This window comes from Galendromus occidentalis, unplaced genomic scaffold (genome assembly GCF_000255335.2).
Source record: "Galendromus occidentalis unplaced genomic scaffold, Mocc_1.1 scf7180000077485, whole genome shotgun sequence".
Taxonomy (NCBI): domain Eukaryota; kingdom Metazoa; phylum Arthropoda; class Arachnida; order Mesostigmata; family Phytoseiidae; genus Galendromus; species Galendromus occidentalis.
The window spans coordinates 1,468,166-1,485,811 of NW_003805473.1; the positions used below are offsets into that span (position 1 = coordinate 1,468,166).

The 17,646-nt window shown below is 50.5% G+C and overlaps 5 protein-coding genes across 5 annotated transcripts; 2 read left to right on the forward strand and 3 right to left on the reverse strand.

Annotated features, from left to right (window-relative positions):
* Window positions 1-2,636: 2,636 nt before the first annotated feature.
* MESR6 (misexpression suppressor of ras 6) lies at window positions 2,637-5,687 on the forward strand. Its single transcript, XM_003745875.2, has 2 exons — window positions 2,637-2,686; window positions 3,955-5,687. The coding sequence occupies exon 2, from the start codon at window positions 3,958-3,960 to the stop codon at window positions 5,203-5,205; it is 1,248 nt and encodes a 415-aa protein (XP_003745923.1). The 5' UTR covers window positions 2,637-2,686; window positions 3,955-3,957; the 3' UTR covers window positions 5,206-5,687.
* A 1,006-nt stretch (window positions 5,688-6,693) lies between these two features.
* Window positions 6,694-9,179, reverse strand: LOC100908319 (potassium/sodium hyperpolarization-activated cyclic nucleotide-gated channel 4-like). Its single transcript, XM_003745876.1, has 7 exons — window positions 9,010-9,179; window positions 8,482-8,884; window positions 7,870-8,019; window positions 7,567-7,785; window positions 7,321-7,467; window positions 6,995-7,238; window positions 6,694-6,905 (listed from the first exon to the last, which is right to left on the reverse strand). Exons 1-7 carry the CDS (start codon window positions 9,177-9,179, stop codon window positions 6,694-6,696), a joined length of 1,545 nt encoding a protein of 514 aa, XP_003745924.1.
* Window positions 9,180-11,057: 1,878 nt separating this feature from the next.
* On the forward strand, window positions 11,058-12,781 carry LOC100908462 (carboxypeptidase B). The gene is made up of 3 exons (XM_018640495.1): window positions 11,058-11,642; window positions 11,758-11,973; window positions 12,089-12,781. The coding sequence occupies exons 1-3, from the start codon at window positions 11,070-11,072 to the stop codon at window positions 12,698-12,700; spliced, it is 1,401 nt and encodes a 466-aa protein (XP_018496011.1). The 5' UTR covers window positions 11,058-11,069; the 3' UTR covers window positions 12,701-12,781.
* Window positions 12,704-14,034, reverse strand: LOC100905103 (charged multivesicular body protein 4c). The gene is given in 4 exon segments (XM_018640496.2): window positions 12,704-13,458; window positions 13,584-13,761; window positions 13,849-13,999; window positions 14,002-14,034. Coding segments are annotated over 4 exon segments (663 nt in total). The 3' UTR covers window positions 12,704-13,157.
* Window positions 14,035-15,111: 1,077 nt separating this feature from the next.
* On the reverse strand, window positions 15,112-17,350 carry LOC100904959 (charged multivesicular body protein 4b). The gene is made up of 4 exons (XM_003745775.2): window positions 17,277-17,350; window positions 16,133-16,344; window positions 15,742-15,919; window positions 15,112-15,607 (listed from the first exon to the last, which is right to left on the reverse strand). Exons 2-4 carry the CDS (start codon window positions 16,317-16,319, stop codon window positions 15,301-15,303), a joined length of 672 nt encoding a protein of 223 aa, XP_003745823.1. The 5' UTR covers window positions 16,320-16,344; window positions 17,277-17,350; the 3' UTR covers window positions 15,112-15,300.
* Window positions 17,351-17,646: the final 296 nt, after the last annotated feature.

Sequence of the window (17,646 nt, forward strand, 5' to 3'; positions counted from 1 at the left end):
AGCTCAATCATGTTTCGGAAATTTCCTCTGGTATTCCAATTCGGGTTCTTCGTTTCCATCGGTTTGGGAGCATGCCGTCTCCGTGTACAGTCGCACTTTTCGCTTTCTTCTTTACGATGAAGGAAATGTCGATCCGATAGTATTTTCGGATAATTTCGATGAATCTTTCCGCCTAGACACGCATCACCCATCAGGGATGCCACCGGGAGAGGAACGGACCATTTTTCTTCTGAAACGTGACCACCCGTTCCAATCGGAGGCCTAACTCAGCCTCTCTTCTTCGATATGTCACAAGAGTATTTTGGAGAAATTCTGAACCGCTAGATAGGTCTTGGTGGATAGGTTACTTAGTTAGCGTAAGATTGCGAGAATGAGCGGTGTGTTTTCGATAATTAAGGCGTAAGGAGCGTTCCCTCCGTGGGTTCGGGCTTCCCGATATGAGTGACTGAACGACTGAATTTTCGAACGCTTTGACCTTGAATGAGTCGATTCCTCGGTCGGTTGAGGAGTTGTACGATTGCTTTAACAGGGACGGTGCAATACATACGCGTCTGTATTATCCGAATGAACGGCGTATATTGGTCGAATGAAGGGACAATTGATCTTCGAGGAGCACATCGGTGCCAGGGTTTTGCGGAAAACTTCGTAGCTTTTTGTAAAGAATCTAGCCAAGGACGAAGGGTGTTCGGACTGCCGAGGCGAATATTTTCAAGGAAACTGTAATCATGTATCTCACGGCTTCAAAAAAACTATGTCTCCCGCCCTCAGTCAGGAAGGTGGCTATGAGGGTCCGCATCGGAGCACCTCTTATGTACTGTCCTCGTTTCCTGTTCTCAATCCCAACTGCACAGACGCAGCGTATGTTCCGTGCCAACGATTGAATGAGAAAGTTAAGCCGCATAGATTTACGTGCGATTTCCCTCCCACAATGTACGCTCAAGTCCCTCTACAGTTTTGCATGTACAGACTATATAGCATCGAATGTGAGCCACTAAAATTCTTGTCATAGAAAAGAGAAAGTTGCGTTATATAAATTGACCTAATAAAACTGAATCTAGATTCCAACTCAATGGCATGTCCTTTCCTCGCAGCTTCGTCAGAGAACAGGCCGATGAAAGAAATACTTTCGAATTCCGTACGCAAGAGTTCTTCTTGGAGAACGAGAGTTTCCGATCAATTTCTCAACGAGTCTTGCTGGTGTCACTCCGGAGAGAGACAACTTTCCGACTCGATGGTCGAAGTCGGAACTTCGAGCTGCGAGGTTTCGACGCTGCTTTCTTTTGCTGAGTCTCGATTTTTAGACGCTTCCTTTTGTCACCCTCTTTGAGTGACGATGTCAGAATCTCATCGAGAGTTTCGTTGTACTCACAGAAGTCGTCTGTGTGATATCTGTCACGGTACGAAAGCTCAGGAGTTTTCAGCTCTCCTTTGTTCTTATGGTTCACCATCGCAATGCAGAGCACGGCTAAGAATGCCACGATCAACGCGCCGATCACAATGTAGAGCAAGATCTGGTCGATGTTCAAGGAGAATGCGTGCGTCGCAGGGGCACAGAACCCCCTCGTATTCATGCTGAGAACATGGGTCGTTTCTGTTAGAGGGTCGGAAAAAGTCTCCCTAGAGACAGTACAGGCGTAAGAGTGGAGCGCTCCGATGAAACCCACCTGTATCCGGCTTTGCACTGACAGATCCCATGTATGCAGGCCACCGTGAAGCCCGCCCAGTTGCACTCGGCATCGACCACACATTCCTTGCCGGCGAGTTTGCGAGGGACGCAAGAGGTCCCGCTACCATTCTTTATACAAATACCCCATGCAGTATAATCTGCAGGGGAAAAAATTCGTTTTCAGGCTCTACCTGGCTCGGTACGAAGAGTTAAGATCGGGCATAGGTCGTAGTGTCAGAATCTCAGCAATGTCGATCACAATCCAGTATGGAGACATCAAAACTCATCGCTTACCTCCATGGTCAGTCAACATGGCTCGGGCTCTCGGGAGGGATTTACCGCATCAGGGCCTCCGGCTCGGCGTGCATCGTTATCAGCCATCTCTCACCACTACGACATCGACTACCGGAATTTCCGGAGACCAGCTACAGCCGCGAGATTCGAGATTCCGGAAATGTTCCCCAAAATTGACCGTGCATGATCGCGAACATAGCATTGACGGTCATTCAGGCATACGAGGGAAAAACTGCGGTTATCCCTGCTCATTGCTGGTCAACCCAGAGCGCGACCAAATGTCAGCGCAAGCGAACTTCGAGCGGTATTGGGGGCCCTGTCGGATCCGACTTCACTCGACTCTCGCTTCGCGAGATCTAAGAATATCCCCCGACGGCGCACAGCTATCCTAAATATCGAGCCTGCTTCCGAAGCTCGCAAGAGTGTCCCGTGGGTCTCACCCGAATCGTCTCTGCTCAAATTCGAACGGAGCGCGAGCACATCCTGGCGTGGATTGCCGAACGATTCTCTTCGTCGAAGTATCTCGTATTTCTGTTCCCCCCAACAAGGGTGTTATCCGTCGTGCCAGGGTCGCATTTTTCGAATTTTGCCGCGCTCCGTCAAGGCTTCTCAGAGTGGAGAGGACGCTATTCTTCCACAACAATAGAGGAGTCTACGGCTGAGCTCACCTGAAGCCAGTCTCTCAAGTTTCGTGTCTGTCGCTTGGTTTCTGCCGTACTCGATCAGGTGAGCTATTTTGCTTCGTCACCGTAATGGTGGCCTACGTGATCGGAAACTTACGCCGAAGTCTCAGAGCGAGCACTGTCAGCTCCAGATGCTCTGAAAACTGTGGCTCTCCCCGAAAGTCTTCCTGATCGAAGTTCTGAGAAGTTTGCAGAGCTTGACATCTGCTCCATCGAGCTTCTCATGGAATCTCAACCTCTTTAGGGAACAAATAGAGATTCGTCTGCACTTGGAACGCGTAGCGAGCCTCATCGGGAGCTTTTGTGTTTGTGCCGGTACTTGCGGACCAATGGGGAGGTCTCTTCAAAAAATGTCCCCCGGAGCTGACCGGAGATTCCATAAGTATATGTTGCGCGCCGTGTATCCATTTACAGTGAGGGCGACGTTTGAACCCTTGACATCCACTCTCCGGAGTGTCACACAATGGCATTCGAAATGGAATCGAGTGTCATTGACCCTCGGAGCTGTTCGTCATTCTTCCGATCCAAGCGAGCATGGGGACAACAAGTCTTCCGATCTGGGTTGCCGACGATGCAGAGGAATACGGATTTTATTCCAAATTCTCTCGGGAAGATCTAGATTCTAGATGATCTGATGGGGAACTTTCGCGTGCGAGACGCGCCTCTCCTCGCTCCAAAATGATTGTATGAGCAGGTTCCACGTTGACGAGGTCTTCCACAATTTCCTTTTTCCAAGTCCCTGAGGCCACTTCATTTCGGTTCACTTTCGTCCCAACGGAACATAGGCCAAGTTGTACCCGTCGGTGTTAATCACCAGAATGTGGTCACGTAGCCTTCCAGAGAGCCCGCTGTTTTCCAGGGCGGCGCGAGGTCGCCTGGGCAGTTTCTGTCCGACCACAGTGAATTAGTTTACCGGTGGAGCTGAAGCGTGACCTGCACGTTATACTCCGAGCGGACTATGGAGTATACGCAAGAGAGACGTACGGTATTAGTGAATCGAATGACGCCATTACTCGACATTTCGAATAATGATGGTATTGAAATGCCTGATGTGCATTCCCGTCCAGGCTGTGTCACGTCACGCAACGCTTCAGTCACACGTACTGGTCGAGGCCGATCCAGAGTCGAAATGATCCGAGAGCGCATAAGCGACTCGATCGCAGTTGCAAGCTGACCTTCCCGATTCATGCGAAACTTTCCCCCACATCCTGCCAGTGGACGTGCTCGAAATCACGGAAGTTCCATATTGAGCTATATACCTCCATGAGTGAAATTATTTTCCACAAATGACCCGACTGAGACCTCTTACAGGCAATGAGTGACTGCGACCTCATCGATGAAGTGGACGTTGACCAATTAGCTGTCACTGGAGCACCCCCGGATGCACCGGTCGACCACCAAATATATTCGGCCATGGGAACAACTCCCGCGAAGAACACCAAATGTCTTCCCGTCTATGTCGTAGAATATCATCATCACGCCGTGCAATATATCCACCGACAGATCGCTCGAAAAAAACTCAAGTTCGAAACGAATGCCATGATCCATTTCGACTCTCATCCCGATCTCTGTTTCCCACGTCCATTCGATCCGGACCGCATTTTCGAGAAGGAATATGTTTACGACAATGTGAACATCGAAAGCTGGATCCTGCCCCTAGTGTACGCGGGACACGTGAACAATGTCGTTTGGGTTCGTCCCGCTTGGTCGGACCAGATCAAAGACGGTATTTATCGTTTTCAAGTAGGCAAGGATTTCAATGAAGTGAAAGTGACTCTCCCGGAGGAGTATTTCGTCTCGGAATGCTTGTGGGCTCAAGAGGAACATCTGAGCAACATGAAGGATTGCAGTCTATACGTGACGAAAGTATCCGACGCCGATATGACGAAGATCGAACGCAAGTGCGAAGGAGCCGGGGACGACTGCGGTCAGGAGAACTGGAGCGCTTCGTGGATACTCGACATCGACTTGGATTATTTCTCCACGAAGAATCCGTTCCAGGAGATTTTCTCAGAAGAGCAACTGCGCATCATTCGGAAATTATACGATTTCCCTGAGATTCCTCAAGACATCTGTCCCGAGCGTCTCAAGGAATTGTCCCAAAAGCGACGCAATCAACTCGATGACCTTTTCATCATATTTCTAGCGAACCTACACAATTCAAATTCTCAAGGCGATCACGCCGATTCTGAGGATTCAGAAACGGAGCAGCTGGCCGCTGAGCTCATCCAGGATCTCGATAAAAATCCTCCGAATCACGACTATGTCCTCACCCCCGAACTCATTCACGATGCGGGATGCACCATGGATTCGCGATCTATGCTGCCGCATCACGTCAGCAGCCGCGAAGAAATTCTACAAATGATCGCTGAGATGGAGGCGTTCCTCGGCAAGTTACCCGAGAAACCGAAGGTCGTGACGATCTCAAGGAGCAGCACCGACGACTACTGTCCAAAAGATGATGTCAATTTCATTCAAGACCAAGTGATCTCAATGCTCGAACGACTCTACGGCGAGTGCAACGTGACGCGAGACTACGACGAAGAACCGCCGAAAGAGTAGTCGGCGGCACTCTCCAAGCTCTGTGCTTCTCGTTCCTACGACGGCAAGATACGTTGCGGGGGCTCATCCTCAGTATTCCAGATAACGCATCGATCTTCCTTCCCGTGATTTGAGATCTTGCCGGTGAGCGCGCCTCACGGAATCTCGTTTGTGAAAAGATAGCAAAAAACTTTCAGGTCCTCATTCTGCCTTTATGAACGTCTATAGGGTTCCCGATAGACCTATGAACAATTTCCCTCCGCCGACCTCATGACAGATCGGTTTTTTTTCCGGTGAACGAAGCTTTACATCTTTGCTTGTGATACGACGAGAGTTGAGGATTTCCGCGGGCTCCGGTGCGGAGAGACCCGGAAACCTTACTTTGAATGAGTGGAGTTTTTTGGAAGAACACTCTCCCATTCCAATAATCGACACCAAATGCATTTAAGGAAGAACAACAAGGACAGCGACAAATAAACTCAATCGTTTGCATTCATTCCACTCGAAGTTTGGACCTTTTTCCGCTCGACCTCATCTATCTCACCAAACAACATCTCTCGTTCGTGACCGGAGCGAAACGGATCGAATTATCTCCTTACTTCGTCGTGGTATTACAGTCACAATCTCACAGTTGGATACCGAGCTAATGTTGAAGCGAGAAAACGAACAAGCAGTCTCCACTGACTGAAATGTAGATCATTCCGGAAGGTTACCTACATCGGCTAATCCGATCTTCTGACGAGCTATCCGGGGAGACAGTGTCCGAAATATGGACCGCCGCCGGGCACCATCGAGCCCCCGTTCCACGAAGCCAGGGGCGGGGTGCCGTACACAGTGGGGTCCCGGTTGAAGAACTTGACCGGTTCAGTGAAAAAATTCACTCATCGAAAAATTCGCTGAAGGGCACCGTAATGATTGACATTGGGTCCAAAGAGTCACGAGATGTCCCCTTGCAAGCCGTTCCAGGGAATGCGTGGTGCTCAAGAATTTCTATTTCATGAAAGCTCCAAGCCTTGTGTTCACGAAGATAATGGCCTACAATACACCGAATTCATTGAGTCGAGCTTTTGAAAAAATCTGATCGGAGCAGGTCGCTGGCAGCTCCCTCGATCTTAGAATGCTTTCGAGACAATGCGGCAATCGCGTTCCATTCAAACGTTTTGCCGCATGTCATCATTACTACTTCCACTCGTGCATTTAGATTGCTGAACACCGACGCGCTTCCAAGAGAATAAAATCTGAGGATCCGGATACCTCAGGAATTTCGGGATCCGCTTCGATGTCCTCCAGGAATATGAGGGGAGCCGTTAGACGGGTCGAACCAGTTCGGGATGCGGGTCAATGGTTTCAATTTGAGAAGGTTCGTAGCGTGAACGCTCATTGTCCGAGGCGTTCCCTAACCGGGACTTCACTGTAATGTGATCGACAACTTATCGACACGCATATTATTCATTCCCGAGAGGACGAGGCAGGGCCGTGGGCTTGGAGTCCGAGTTGCATAGCGCCAGACTAGAACCGGTGGATCTCGATTCCACTTCTCTCTGCTTGGGTCACTTGGTTCTGGATAGAGCGTAGTCTCGCGATTCGTTCCATGCTTTGCCGGAGAAAAGGGTACTTCTGAAGTATCTCGTTGAAGTTTTCGGTCGCTAACGAATAGAGCATGCAGTACGCTTCGGCCACGACTGAAGCATTGCGCGTTTCCTGACTCAACAGGCACATTTCTGTGGAATTCCCCAATCGTCGATCAGTATGCCGGTCTCTCTGCGCACTCGACCACACGGATCGGATATGTCCTGATCAAACAGCCTACCTCCGAAATATGAGCCGTCTTTCAACTGAGCGACCACGGTCCCGTCCTTCAGTCTCACTAAGACGTTTCCTGACTGCAGGAAAAACATCCGGCTCCCCACCGTACCGCTTGCGATAATGACATCGCCGGGCTGATAGAACTCGCTGCGGAGCCGACTGACCACGTCTGCGACGACATGCGGCTCGGCATCGGCGAAGAAAGGAACTTTACAGACAAGAGCTCTGCAGTTGTGCCGGAGAACATCCTGAAAACCGTGGAGAACTCGGATCAGAACGACGGATAGCTCGACAGAGATGGCAGGGCAATCTCTTCGGGCGAATAGTCACCTCACGGAGAACTTCGGACAGCTGCGATATTATTCGGTCTTCGTCGAAGAATTGGCCCTTGAAGCGGTTCTCGAAATAATCTCGCAGCCGCTTCTGCAGCGACAGGGGAAGCTTCTTGTACCGACTGTACTGCTTCACCTCTGACATCTGTGAAAGCGAGCTACGGGTCAATCGTCGTTTCGACGTTCCGAAGCACTCATCTGACTGTTGCTCGGGATTCCTCTGTGCAGAAAAGTGAACTCTTACAATCTGCTCGTGCGACGTTCTGGAATAGTTGAGAGTCTGGACTAGAGCGGTCCCGTTGGCGAGGAGAAGCCCGTATCCGACGGCACCAGATATCACGACGAAACAAGTGACAATGACTTCGGGGATTTCTTTGGGTTCGGATTTACCGAAACCTATCCCTATCATGATACAGATCGCTCCGAAAAAAGACCATATGTATTGCTCATACCACGCCAAGTCCTGTAAGCGAGTCGACGACTCGTGATTACGGTCATCGATCGTTGACTCTTTTCCCGGGAGAATAATAGTTCTCCAACAACAAACCTGAACATTATTTTTCGCCACCCACGAGGTTCTGGGAAAGCCCTGGATCATTGGCACGAAGTACAGGAGACACGCATTCAGATGTGCGAGAAGCAGCATCGACAGCAGAACGTTGATTAATTTCACGTGGACGCGGTGAGCTGTGTTGAACTGCGAAATCGAAATAAATCAGAGTGAGCAGATATTCGAGACGATTTGTGACGAGGCGGGTTTCGAATTTGACTCTTCGAAGTTCTGGGTGCCTTCCGTTGCCTTCCTAGGCATCATTATCATGATTTCGGAACAAAGTCGTAATTAGTGGCGGCATCGTCCCTGACGACTCGATGGGCCGACTCATGAGCATCGCATGCGATGAAAGAGCTGAGCTTCAATCACAGAGATCAATGATCGAGGGCGAGGCGATCGGAATTGGTCTCCACGGCAGATGTTTCTCAAGCAAGCGATAGATTAAGTAAATCAGGGAACTGAGAGAATTAAATATGGAAAAAAAAATCCATAAGGAATTTATTCCCGATCACCCTTCTCTTGTTACTTCGGCCCCTCATTGATTCTCGGGATTGGCGGGAGTATTCGTTCTATCGAAGACCTGGATTCATGAGAAAATAAACTTACGAAGACGTCTTGGTAAATTGTGACCTGGCGTATCAGAGACGGCATTCGGAGCATCTTCAGTATCCCCGCACTTCGAGCGACTGCTGCCATCGCGTGATCACCTTCGTATCTAGCTAGTATCTTGAGTATGAAATCGAAGGGAACGGCCCCCAGGAAGTCGATGAGGAACCAGCCCTTCAAATATCTCAGCATCAGGAAGCTCCGGCTCATACAGATCTTGTCCGACATCACTGCGCCAGAATAAAAGTTCACGAGTATATCGATAAGATAAAATACCGTCGTAACCAGATTGAACAGAAGCCAGCCGATTTTCAGCGTGTATGGGTGGAAGAAAGCTTGTTGAACGGGAAGCACTATCATGTTCACGGCAAGCACGATGACAGCCGCCAGATCCCAACAGATTCTGAAAAGCATTCGTCCTGTCGAAATAGGCCGGCTCAACTCGATTAGGAGATCGGAAGCTGCACCAATCTGGATCGGAAAGCATCGGAAAAGGAGGTGACCCAGAATGAACTTCAACGTACTCACTTGAATCGGCTGCAGGGGTGTATGATGAAGAAGTCGAGGTTTTTACAGCGTTCTACCTCTTCTTTCAGCAGCGTTATGGAGTCGAATATCTTACGTGAGAACGGACTTTCATAGGGCAAAATCCAGAAATCGAGGACGCCCTTGAGCTTGGAGGCTCGCATGCACTTCATCCTCACTCAGATAAACCCTGATGGAATCCAAAGTAGCAGGCCCAAGTCGCAGGCTTCGACTCCAAAGAGAGACGGACCGCACTGATACGCCCAGGCAATATGAATCGGAGAACTTGTGGAGCAAAATCCGACTTTCGACGTACGGAAGCATGCGGATAATCGGAGAGACTCATCTGGTAGGCAAATCAGTCATGTGCACAAGCATCGCCAGAATCATCCCTACGACTGGTGTCAATCGAGCGGATTCTCATCAGATTTGCCGGCTAAAATGCGAACGGAGTCCCTAGCTACGCTCGCTTCCTATAAATCGGAGAACCAATATCAGCGCTATACCTAGTTCAAATCTTTCGACCAAAGCTCTGGTGAAAAGCCCGGATGATCCTCTTTTCTACGGGAAGCATTACGCTCATCTCCACTCGAAGTCCTCTGATGAATCCAGTCAGGGTCCGAATTCCGGAATCGCTTCCCAACGGTCACCTGCGTATCGGGAGAGGTTCCAGCCAAAGACCCGATGGTTGCTCTGTCGCGATGAAAATCCTAGATGGCTCGGATCCACCGATCTTTATGAGCCGCCGTCCCTCGTGGACGAATACGGGCGGACCCGCCACACAATGGAGCCGGACGGGCGTGTTGCACCGGTTGACAGCTGTAGCGAAGTAGAAAACCGGAATGTATCCGACTCTCGATTCTCGGTCCAGCGCGAATTATTTTTTTTCAAAAGCCGAGAGTGATGACCGCCCGTCGATCACCGCAGAATACTTCCTCCTCGGTCGTCTTCGCGATCCTCTCTCACCATGGCCAGAATCCAGAACAGGGTTCACAAAAGGCAGAAAGAAATTCTAATCTAAATAATGACGACGGTGGCTGCGAGATAAACAAAAGAGGGTCAGATCGCGGAAAAACCGCGGTTCGCTTCCCGTTGAGACGGAGCAACAGCGTACAATAAATAAAACTCCCAGAGGCTTTGAACAGACCGAGCCGGCGGCGAGCCGACCGACAGGGAGAACAGATGTTTCGATCAGCGACGCGCGTTCACCGTGGAAACTTCAGGAACATATATATATGCCGTGCGTCGGAGCCGAAATCTCTCGCTTGGTTCTCAGCGTCCTTTCGGAATCAATCTGCGTCCGCGGTCGGTCAGACGGACGAAGAGGAAGCGCGCGATTCTTTCAGCCCATGGTCGAAGAGTAACGGTTTCAATCTGTCAGGATGAGCGAATGGTGATACTCGTCGTTAGATTTGAATTATTTATGCAATTCGTGTCCTCGAATCCCTTGTTCTCGCTGAGAAGCCTCTTCTCTTCCTCACCTCCCTGGATCTCCTGCTCGTAGCTGCCGTCCGCATAAATGATGATGATCAATAGGACTAATTGATGGCTCGGCGGCAGATAGCGAAGCGAAAAATTGCCGCAGATGCAATTCTCTTGTGACAGGAAGATGCGACCCGTCACAAATTCTATTCCTTTCTTTCATTATAGGGGTATCTCATGTGTCCGGAGGAAGGCGCTCTCCCAAAGGAGTAGGTCGAGCGACGCATCGGCCCAGAGCTCTCTTGCATATGAATGCGGGAGCAAAGTCCGGGGAGCTCAAACTCTTGCAGATTGCCATTGTTATCCGATGGAGACCATTGTCTCGCAGTGGGCGCCGGTGCTCTTCCGAAGCTGGAAGCTCGTCGACTTACACGACCACAATATGTCTTGCGGCGCCTGTCTGCTCGGCTGGCTCAGGTCGAGTCAATTAAAAGCCGTCCGGTTTTCTGTACAGAAGAAGCGAAAGTGGGTAAAGCGGCAGGCGAGGCTTAAAACACGACGACTCGGGCCCGTGGATCCCTCGCAGCCGTGGCTCGCTCATATAAGACTGGCTTCGTTTCGGGGCTCTCACAGTTTTCGAAATGCGGTGGTTGGTTGTGGTTCTAGCTTGCGTTGCTCTTTCGGTTGCCGAGGATGCTCCCGGCAAGAAAGTTGAGAGTGTGCCAGTCGAGAATGTAGTACGCGAAGAAACGGTCGATGGACAGCAGGTCCATTTCGACGGCTACACTGTGTACCGTCTCGTGCCTCAAGACACCTCTCAGCTGCAGTACATTGCGTCTCTCGAGACGGATCAAGATGTTCCCTACGATTTCTGGAAGCATCCTTCCGAGCCTGGAAAATACGTCGACATCAACGTCGCACCCCAGAAAAAGGAGAAATTCGAGAAGGAGATCGAAGCCCGGAACATCACGTCGGCCGTTCTCATCCCCGATCTCGAGCAGGAGATCCGCAACTGCACCGCCAACGGCCCCAACCCCGATGATCCGAGCGATCGGAACCACGAGAGCTTCTTCCTAGACTACAGGAGCTACGGGGAAATTGTCAAACATCTAGATCTGCTAGTCTACAAATACAATTCCAAAGAGAAGGGTCTTCTTGTCGAGAAGCACAAGATCGGACTTTCCTCCGAGAAGAGGGATCTCTTCGTGCTCCAGGTGAGTTCCACGGGAAAGACTGGCAAACGACCGGGTTCGCGATTTTCGGAGTATGCATTATTCGAACGGTTTTCGATTGCACGAATATATTCACGATGATTCTGTCCCATTGTAGATCACCACCGCTACCACGAATCCGAAGAAGTCCATTTGGCTCGACGCTGGAATGCACGCTCGTGAATGGATTGCTCCCCCGACCGTGATGTACATCGTCGAAGAACTTCTCAAGGGATACCGGGAAGACGGCAACGTGACGAACATCCTCAACAACTTCACCATTTACGCTATGCCGATGGTCAACCCCGACGGATACGAGTATTCTAGGACAGTCGTAAGTATCAACACAGCTACCTGAGTAGTTCCTTCACGGTACGCGGAGAGCCGATCTGCCGCAGACTCGCAGCGTCGTGATGATTTTTTTCCTAATGGGAACCCTGTCTCCTCAGAACCGAATGTGGCGTAAGACTCGATCCGTTCAACGCGGTTTCTCGCTCAACGGTCTCTTGGGACGAGTTGGTGGATGCGTCGGTGTCGACCCCAACCGCAACTTCCGTTTCCAATGGGGATCCGCTGGAGCCTCGACCAACTGCGCCATGGATACATACGCTGGTCCTTCTGCCTTCTCTGAACCCGAAACGCACGCAATGTCTGACTTCATCTACATCCGTCGTGAACACATGCTCGCCTACTTGACTTTCCACGCCTACTCGCAAATGTGGATGACACCCTGGGGTTACACGAATGCCCTTCCTCCGAACTACAACAAAATGATGGAGGTCGCCGACAAGGCGACCCGTGCTCTCACGCGGGTGCACGGTACCCGCTACCGCACCGGGTCATCCACGAACCTCTTGTACGCCGCATCCGGAGGCTCCGACGATTGGGCTCACGGAGTCGCCAAGATCCCCTACTCGTACACCGTGGAACTCCGTGATGACGGTCGTTACGGTTTCGTGCTCCCCACCTCCCACATCATTCCTACTGGTGAAGAGACCTGGGCCGGTGTCAAAGCCATGCTTCAAGAGCTCGTCCACAGGAGAGATGACAAGGTCGAATAAGCGTCGAGATATCGTCAGGACAAATATGTCTATCACCGCATCTCATTTTCTATTTATTCAACGATAAATCCATAGAACATTTTACCATGGGCGTTTGTTTTCATTAAGATTGTACGGGTAGTATTGCATCGTCGCAACTGTTTTTACGAGGGATTCGATCTCAAATCCGATATTCCGGAGTTCTCCCGCATCAGGTAACTCGGAGGGGAATCGATCGTGGAGTCTATTCGGTAGAAAAATGAACCGTATCGGCGGCACAATAAGCCGCCTCAGCGTCATCAATGTAGATAAGGAGAAACTAGAGAATGGCAGCAATATCTTGCCACCTACCGGTGATGGTCTCACAAGAAGTATCACACAGATGCCCGTAGAATAATGTTGGCAATACGGTAAAAATACTTGAGCGTTAAGTTGCACTTTCGTTCGGGTTGGTCGCGAATCAAGATGATTGCGATTCCTACGCCGCCCATTCGGCTAGGCCTGCGAGCTCACTTTCGTCTTCGTTCTTTTTCTTAGCCGCTGCGAGTCTCTCGGATGGCACCGAGGGTAAGTTCTCTGGAACGGAATCCGAGGAGGGCACCTCCAGTAATTTGTCTCGGACTTGCTCATTTTCCAATTCTTCCAGCTCCTGCAAGAGTTCATCCTCGTCGACCTCCGCGCCGAAAGCGGCAGGATTCGAGATGAGCTCCGAGATTTCTTTCGAGAGGTCCTGCTGCTCCTGGATGTCGTCCATGAGATCATGAACCTTGTCGACGTCCCTGAGGAGGAGAAAATGCTTTTTCTAGTTCATCGACGGTGTGATAAATCATGAGAAAATAATTTCCCTGGGGGGAATATGTCGGAGGCGGTGATAGGCGCTCTGGAGGAACTCGTGGAAACTCACATATCCGCGTGCGATCTTTTGAGTGCTTTGGCAGCATCTCCCATTGCTTTGAGAACCGTCGTATTGCTGTTTGCGTCTTCGAGAGCCCCTCGCTGGTATTCGATGGTAGTGAGTGTGCCGTCGATTTGTTTTAGCTGCTGCTCGTATCGCTTCTTCCGTTTAAGAGCAGCTAGGGCCACTGGGACGACGACACGAAGGGGAAGTTAGGTGTCGGTGCTTCGAAAGGTTGTGGTCACGTGACGATTTCAGAAGATTCAGGTTTTACCTCTCTTGTTTTTGGTTCCGTTCTTCTTGGCGATTTCTATTTCGTTGTCGACCTTCCTCTCGAGGAACTCCTGCTTTTTGCCAAGCATCTCTTCTACTTCGCGGAGTCTCTGTATCGCATCAGCGGAGCTCATCGTTTTCACGGATGACGCCTTCCCCCTCCAAAGAGCCTACTCAACAGCGACATGTTTCTTTCCTGGAATCGACAGTATTCTTCAGCTGATCTCTCGTACAGAAGTGGAGTTGTCGGTCCATCTTCTCCGAGGTTGTAGCGGGCTCAATAGACAGCAGGGGACCTTCGGCACAGGCCCGGTATTTTCCTCGGAAGAAGCGAGCTTGCTCTCCCAAAGTTGGAGACCCTGAGTCTTCTGAGAATATTTGTCTGAGGTCGGACTGTCGCAGCGAGATACTTCCGCTGTCGATTCGATAGTATCCTCTCAACATGAGTTGGAAACTCCGTCCACCGAAAGAGGCTCTACACTCCGGGCAGCTCCAAGGTGGAAAAGCCCTAGGAGCTTATCTACTGCTTCCATGACCCGCCTCCTACATAGAGATCAGACACCGAATCGCTGAGGTCATCACGCGGATTAGTCATCGAATAGGATACGATTTCCATGACCCCGATAGTTATCCGGGGTCTAACCTTGACCCTCTGGGTCCCGAAGAAGATGATTCCCGGAATTCGGTGAGAAGACCATGGCGAACCCATAGCGACAGAACCCAGTCAAAAAATCTTAAGCGAACGCGTCATTACCGGACGGAGGAGCTCTTCCAAAAATCAGCGTGGAGCGCGTCCCGGGTTGCGATACCTCCGGAGTCGTTCTACTCCGACAGAGACTCCCGAATGGAAGTGCGGCGCACTCTCGGTCGGCCAGCAGGCGCACAAACGACAGACGACTGCACTGGCAGACTCTATGGAGTCATCGGGTGCCAGCAGGGAACGGTATTATGATATTTCAGCCAAAACTCACGACGCTCCTCGCTTAAGACGTTACGGCAAGCGCGGGCGATTTTGAATTCCAGCGGAACGACAACCGTTGCCGTTCGAGGATGATGCGCACACGGAAGAAGTTGAAGGTCCTCTGCCGAATGATGCGGATGAAAAAATCGGGGATGCTCCCGCTCCCTTGGAGAATTTCCCTGGCAGACGGAATACAGTACGGAGAGCAGCTTTCGCAGTTCTCCGTATTGAGGCGCTCGGATTGAAGTAGAGCAGTTGTTATTCTGGAGACGAGTTCCAGGAGAGAACGCATGAAGACACAAGGTTTTTCCTCGCAATATTATCCATTCATTTCAATAATTATTAAAGAGAGCGTAACACTTTGTCGCAGTGCGGGCGATTCCAAGATATTTACATATCATCATCGACAAGCTAGCAAAGTATTCTGTAGTGAATACGCACTGATTCATGTTATTCCTCAACCACTTCCTAAGCATTTGTACAACGACACTTCTACGAAGCCCACTGGGCAAGATCTGCAAGCTCGTCGTCCTCTTCGGTTTTCTTCTTGGCGGCCACTGGTTTTTCAGAAGGTACCGATGGGAGTTCGTCCGTAACGACTGGCGTGGGCTCGGACGGCACGTCCAACAGTTTCGCTTGGATTTCTTCCTGTTCCAATTGTTCGAGTTCTTCGAGAAGTTCGTCTTCGTCAACTTCGGTACCGAAACCTGCCGGGTTCGAAATGGCTTCCGAAATTTCATTGGCAATCTCCTGCTGCTCCTGAACGTCATCCATGAGTTCGTGAACTTGATCGACATCCCGTGGGGGGGGGGGGGAAGGAGAAGAGAATTCGTTAGTCGCCTCCAAACAAATACGCACCGAAGCGACATGCTCCCGAAATGATTAGGAGAGCCAGTCGGGACTCGCAGAGTCCGTTCAGTACGGGATACTCACATGTCTGCATGGGCCTTTTTGAGGGCTTTCGCGGCGTCTCCCATAACTTGGAGGACCGAAGTGTTGGTATTTGCATTTTCCAAAGCTTCACGTTGGAATTCTATCGTTGTGAGGGTCCCGTCGATCTGCTTCAGCTGTTGTTCATATCGTTTCTTGCGTTTTAGAGCAGCAAGAGCCACTGGAATATCAGGTTACCAAATCAGTCCGGAAAAGCCATCCAATCATCAGTTTCTCCGAAGTGAGGCTGAATTTCGAGTCAAGTCTGAGCACTAAGCTATTCCCTCGAGGAATAGCAATTCTACCCGACGACTGCTAGCCTTACTTGCTTCCGGGTAGAAGCTTGGAGAGCCGCGTTCCGAAAGAGATGGTAAAACGGATTGATGTCACCTACCTCGTTTGTTTTTCGTGCCATTCTTCTTCGCGGTTTCAAGTTCGGCTTCCATTTTCTTCTCGAGGAACTGCTGTTTCTTTTCGAGCATCTCCTCAACTTCGCGCAGCCTCTGAATCGCGTCGGCGGGCGACATGGACTTCGCCGCTGAAGATTTCCCACCCCCGAATAGCCGACTCAGAAGAGACATGATTTGTTCTTTCGAGGGGTTCGATCTGGAATCAAGAAGCCTTATTGTCATTCCGCGAGAATGGAGCTCATCACTTCGGACTCAACTCCGCTTGAGTTCCATGTTATGCTTAGCGCTGTTCTCCACGGTAAATTCGAATGGGGTTTGTGAGGTAAGGCGACAAAAAGCTCCCTGCTAAAGGGGGGGCGAGAGTCAACTTCCACATCATCAAGTCGGTCCTCTGCCTATGGGTATACGACCGACCACGACGCACGAATATCTCCATATGAAATGAACGATCGAGAACTCGTTCCGAATTTTCTCTGCCTGATCAGAAAAGGCTCTCAGCTGATGCACGTAAGGTGATTCTATTCCCCGTTGAGGCGACATATCGACGCGTCGCCCGTAAAGGCCACAAGACGTCTTTGAGTCCTGGATCTCTAATTTCGAAGCTAATAGCTCGTGACTCAGGACTCAGGACCAGAGCTATCGCAGTCTCACGCATGGCAAGATGAATGAGATTATAGCATTCTCACTCGATAGAAAATCCAGTCTTGCAAACTAGTCTGACTGTAGCGCTGAAAGACTTTCAGAGGCGACAGATGGGAAATATCTGAATTACGACATCGTCGAAGAAGGATAAATCCAGACGGAGCGTAAATTTCAGCTTTTCATCGCGCGTCGTGTCAGCGAGACTTCCGCACATATTTAGGAAGTCACACGACCTCTCTCTGCAGCCCGAAGCTAGATTAGCTCGCGATAAGGACAGGAGCTCCAACGAATTTCACGAGCCTTGCACTGAGCTGACTGGCCTTGGTCGGTCTGACTCACAGTTCGATTCGTGAGGCCTGTCGTTTCGAAAGATCCACATGAGTCTGTTCGAGACCTTTCGCAATGTCAACAGATGCTAAAGGTAGGGTGTTCTCCGTGAATCTTATATGGGGCTGAGCCCCTTCAACAATTCACTACCGTACTTACAGAGGAGACGGCTGGTACACCTATCATTCACAATACCCAACGACGACAGAGCTCGAATGGGGAAAGCTGCGTCTGGGTGCAGCTGCTGTTGACTGACAACAATGATCTGCGTCAAAGCTTCGGAGAGGCGCTTCGGCGGGTTGATTCAAAATTTGCTCGAATCCTCCGTCGCATTCGAGTACGATGCGTAATTCCGCGACTTTCCGCGCTTCGGAAGATCACCATCCGGAGTACCAGATTACACGTCTCTCGATCACGATCCGGAATTCCGCCTTGACGTGGCCCAGCCCTTGAGCGAAATCGTCTCGGAGCAGTCGAACTGTTCCGAACGATGTTTTGAAACGAGAACAAAGAAGAAGTTCCACCAGAT

Coding starts and splice junctions, on each gene's coding strand:
- MESR6 (XM_003745875.2), top strand. CDS start 3,958: ATGAGTGACTGCGACCTCATCGATGAAGTGGACGTTGACCAATTAGCT.
- LOC100908319 (XM_003745876.1), bottom strand. CDS start 9,179: ATGAAGTGCATGCGAGCCTCCAAGCTCAAGGGCGTCCTCGATTTCTGG. Junction 8,885..9,009: donor CACCCCTGCAGCCGATTCAA/GTGAGTACGTTG, acceptor AATGCTTTTCAG/AATCTGTTGGGATCTGGCGG. Junction 7,239..7,320: donor TGTCCGAAGTTCTCCGTGAG/GTGACTATTCGC, acceptor CACGGTTTTCAG/GATGTTCTCCGGCACAACTG.
- LOC100908462 (XM_018640495.1), top strand. CDS start 11,070: ATGCGGTGGTTGGTTGTGGTTCTAGCTTGCGTTGCTCTTTCGGTTGCC. Junction 11,643..11,757: donor GGGATCTCTTCGTGCTCCAG/GTGAGTTCCACG, acceptor GTCCCATTGTAG/ATCACCACCGCTACCACGAA. Junction 11,974..12,088: donor ACGAGTATTCTAGGACAGTC/GTAAGTATCAAC, acceptor CTGTCTCCTCAG/AACCGAATGTGGCGTAAGAC.
- LOC100904959 (XM_003745775.2), bottom strand. CDS start 16,319: ATGTCTCTTCTGAGTCGGCTATTCGGGGGTGGGAAATCTTCAGCGGCG. Junction 15,920..16,132: donor TGGCACGAAAAACAAACGAG/GTAGGTGACATC, acceptor CTGATATTCCAG/TGGCTCTTGCTGCTCTAAAA. Junction 15,608..15,741: donor AAAAAGGCCCATGCAGACAT/GTGAGTATCCCG, acceptor CCCCCCCCCACG/GGATGTCGATCAAGTTCACG.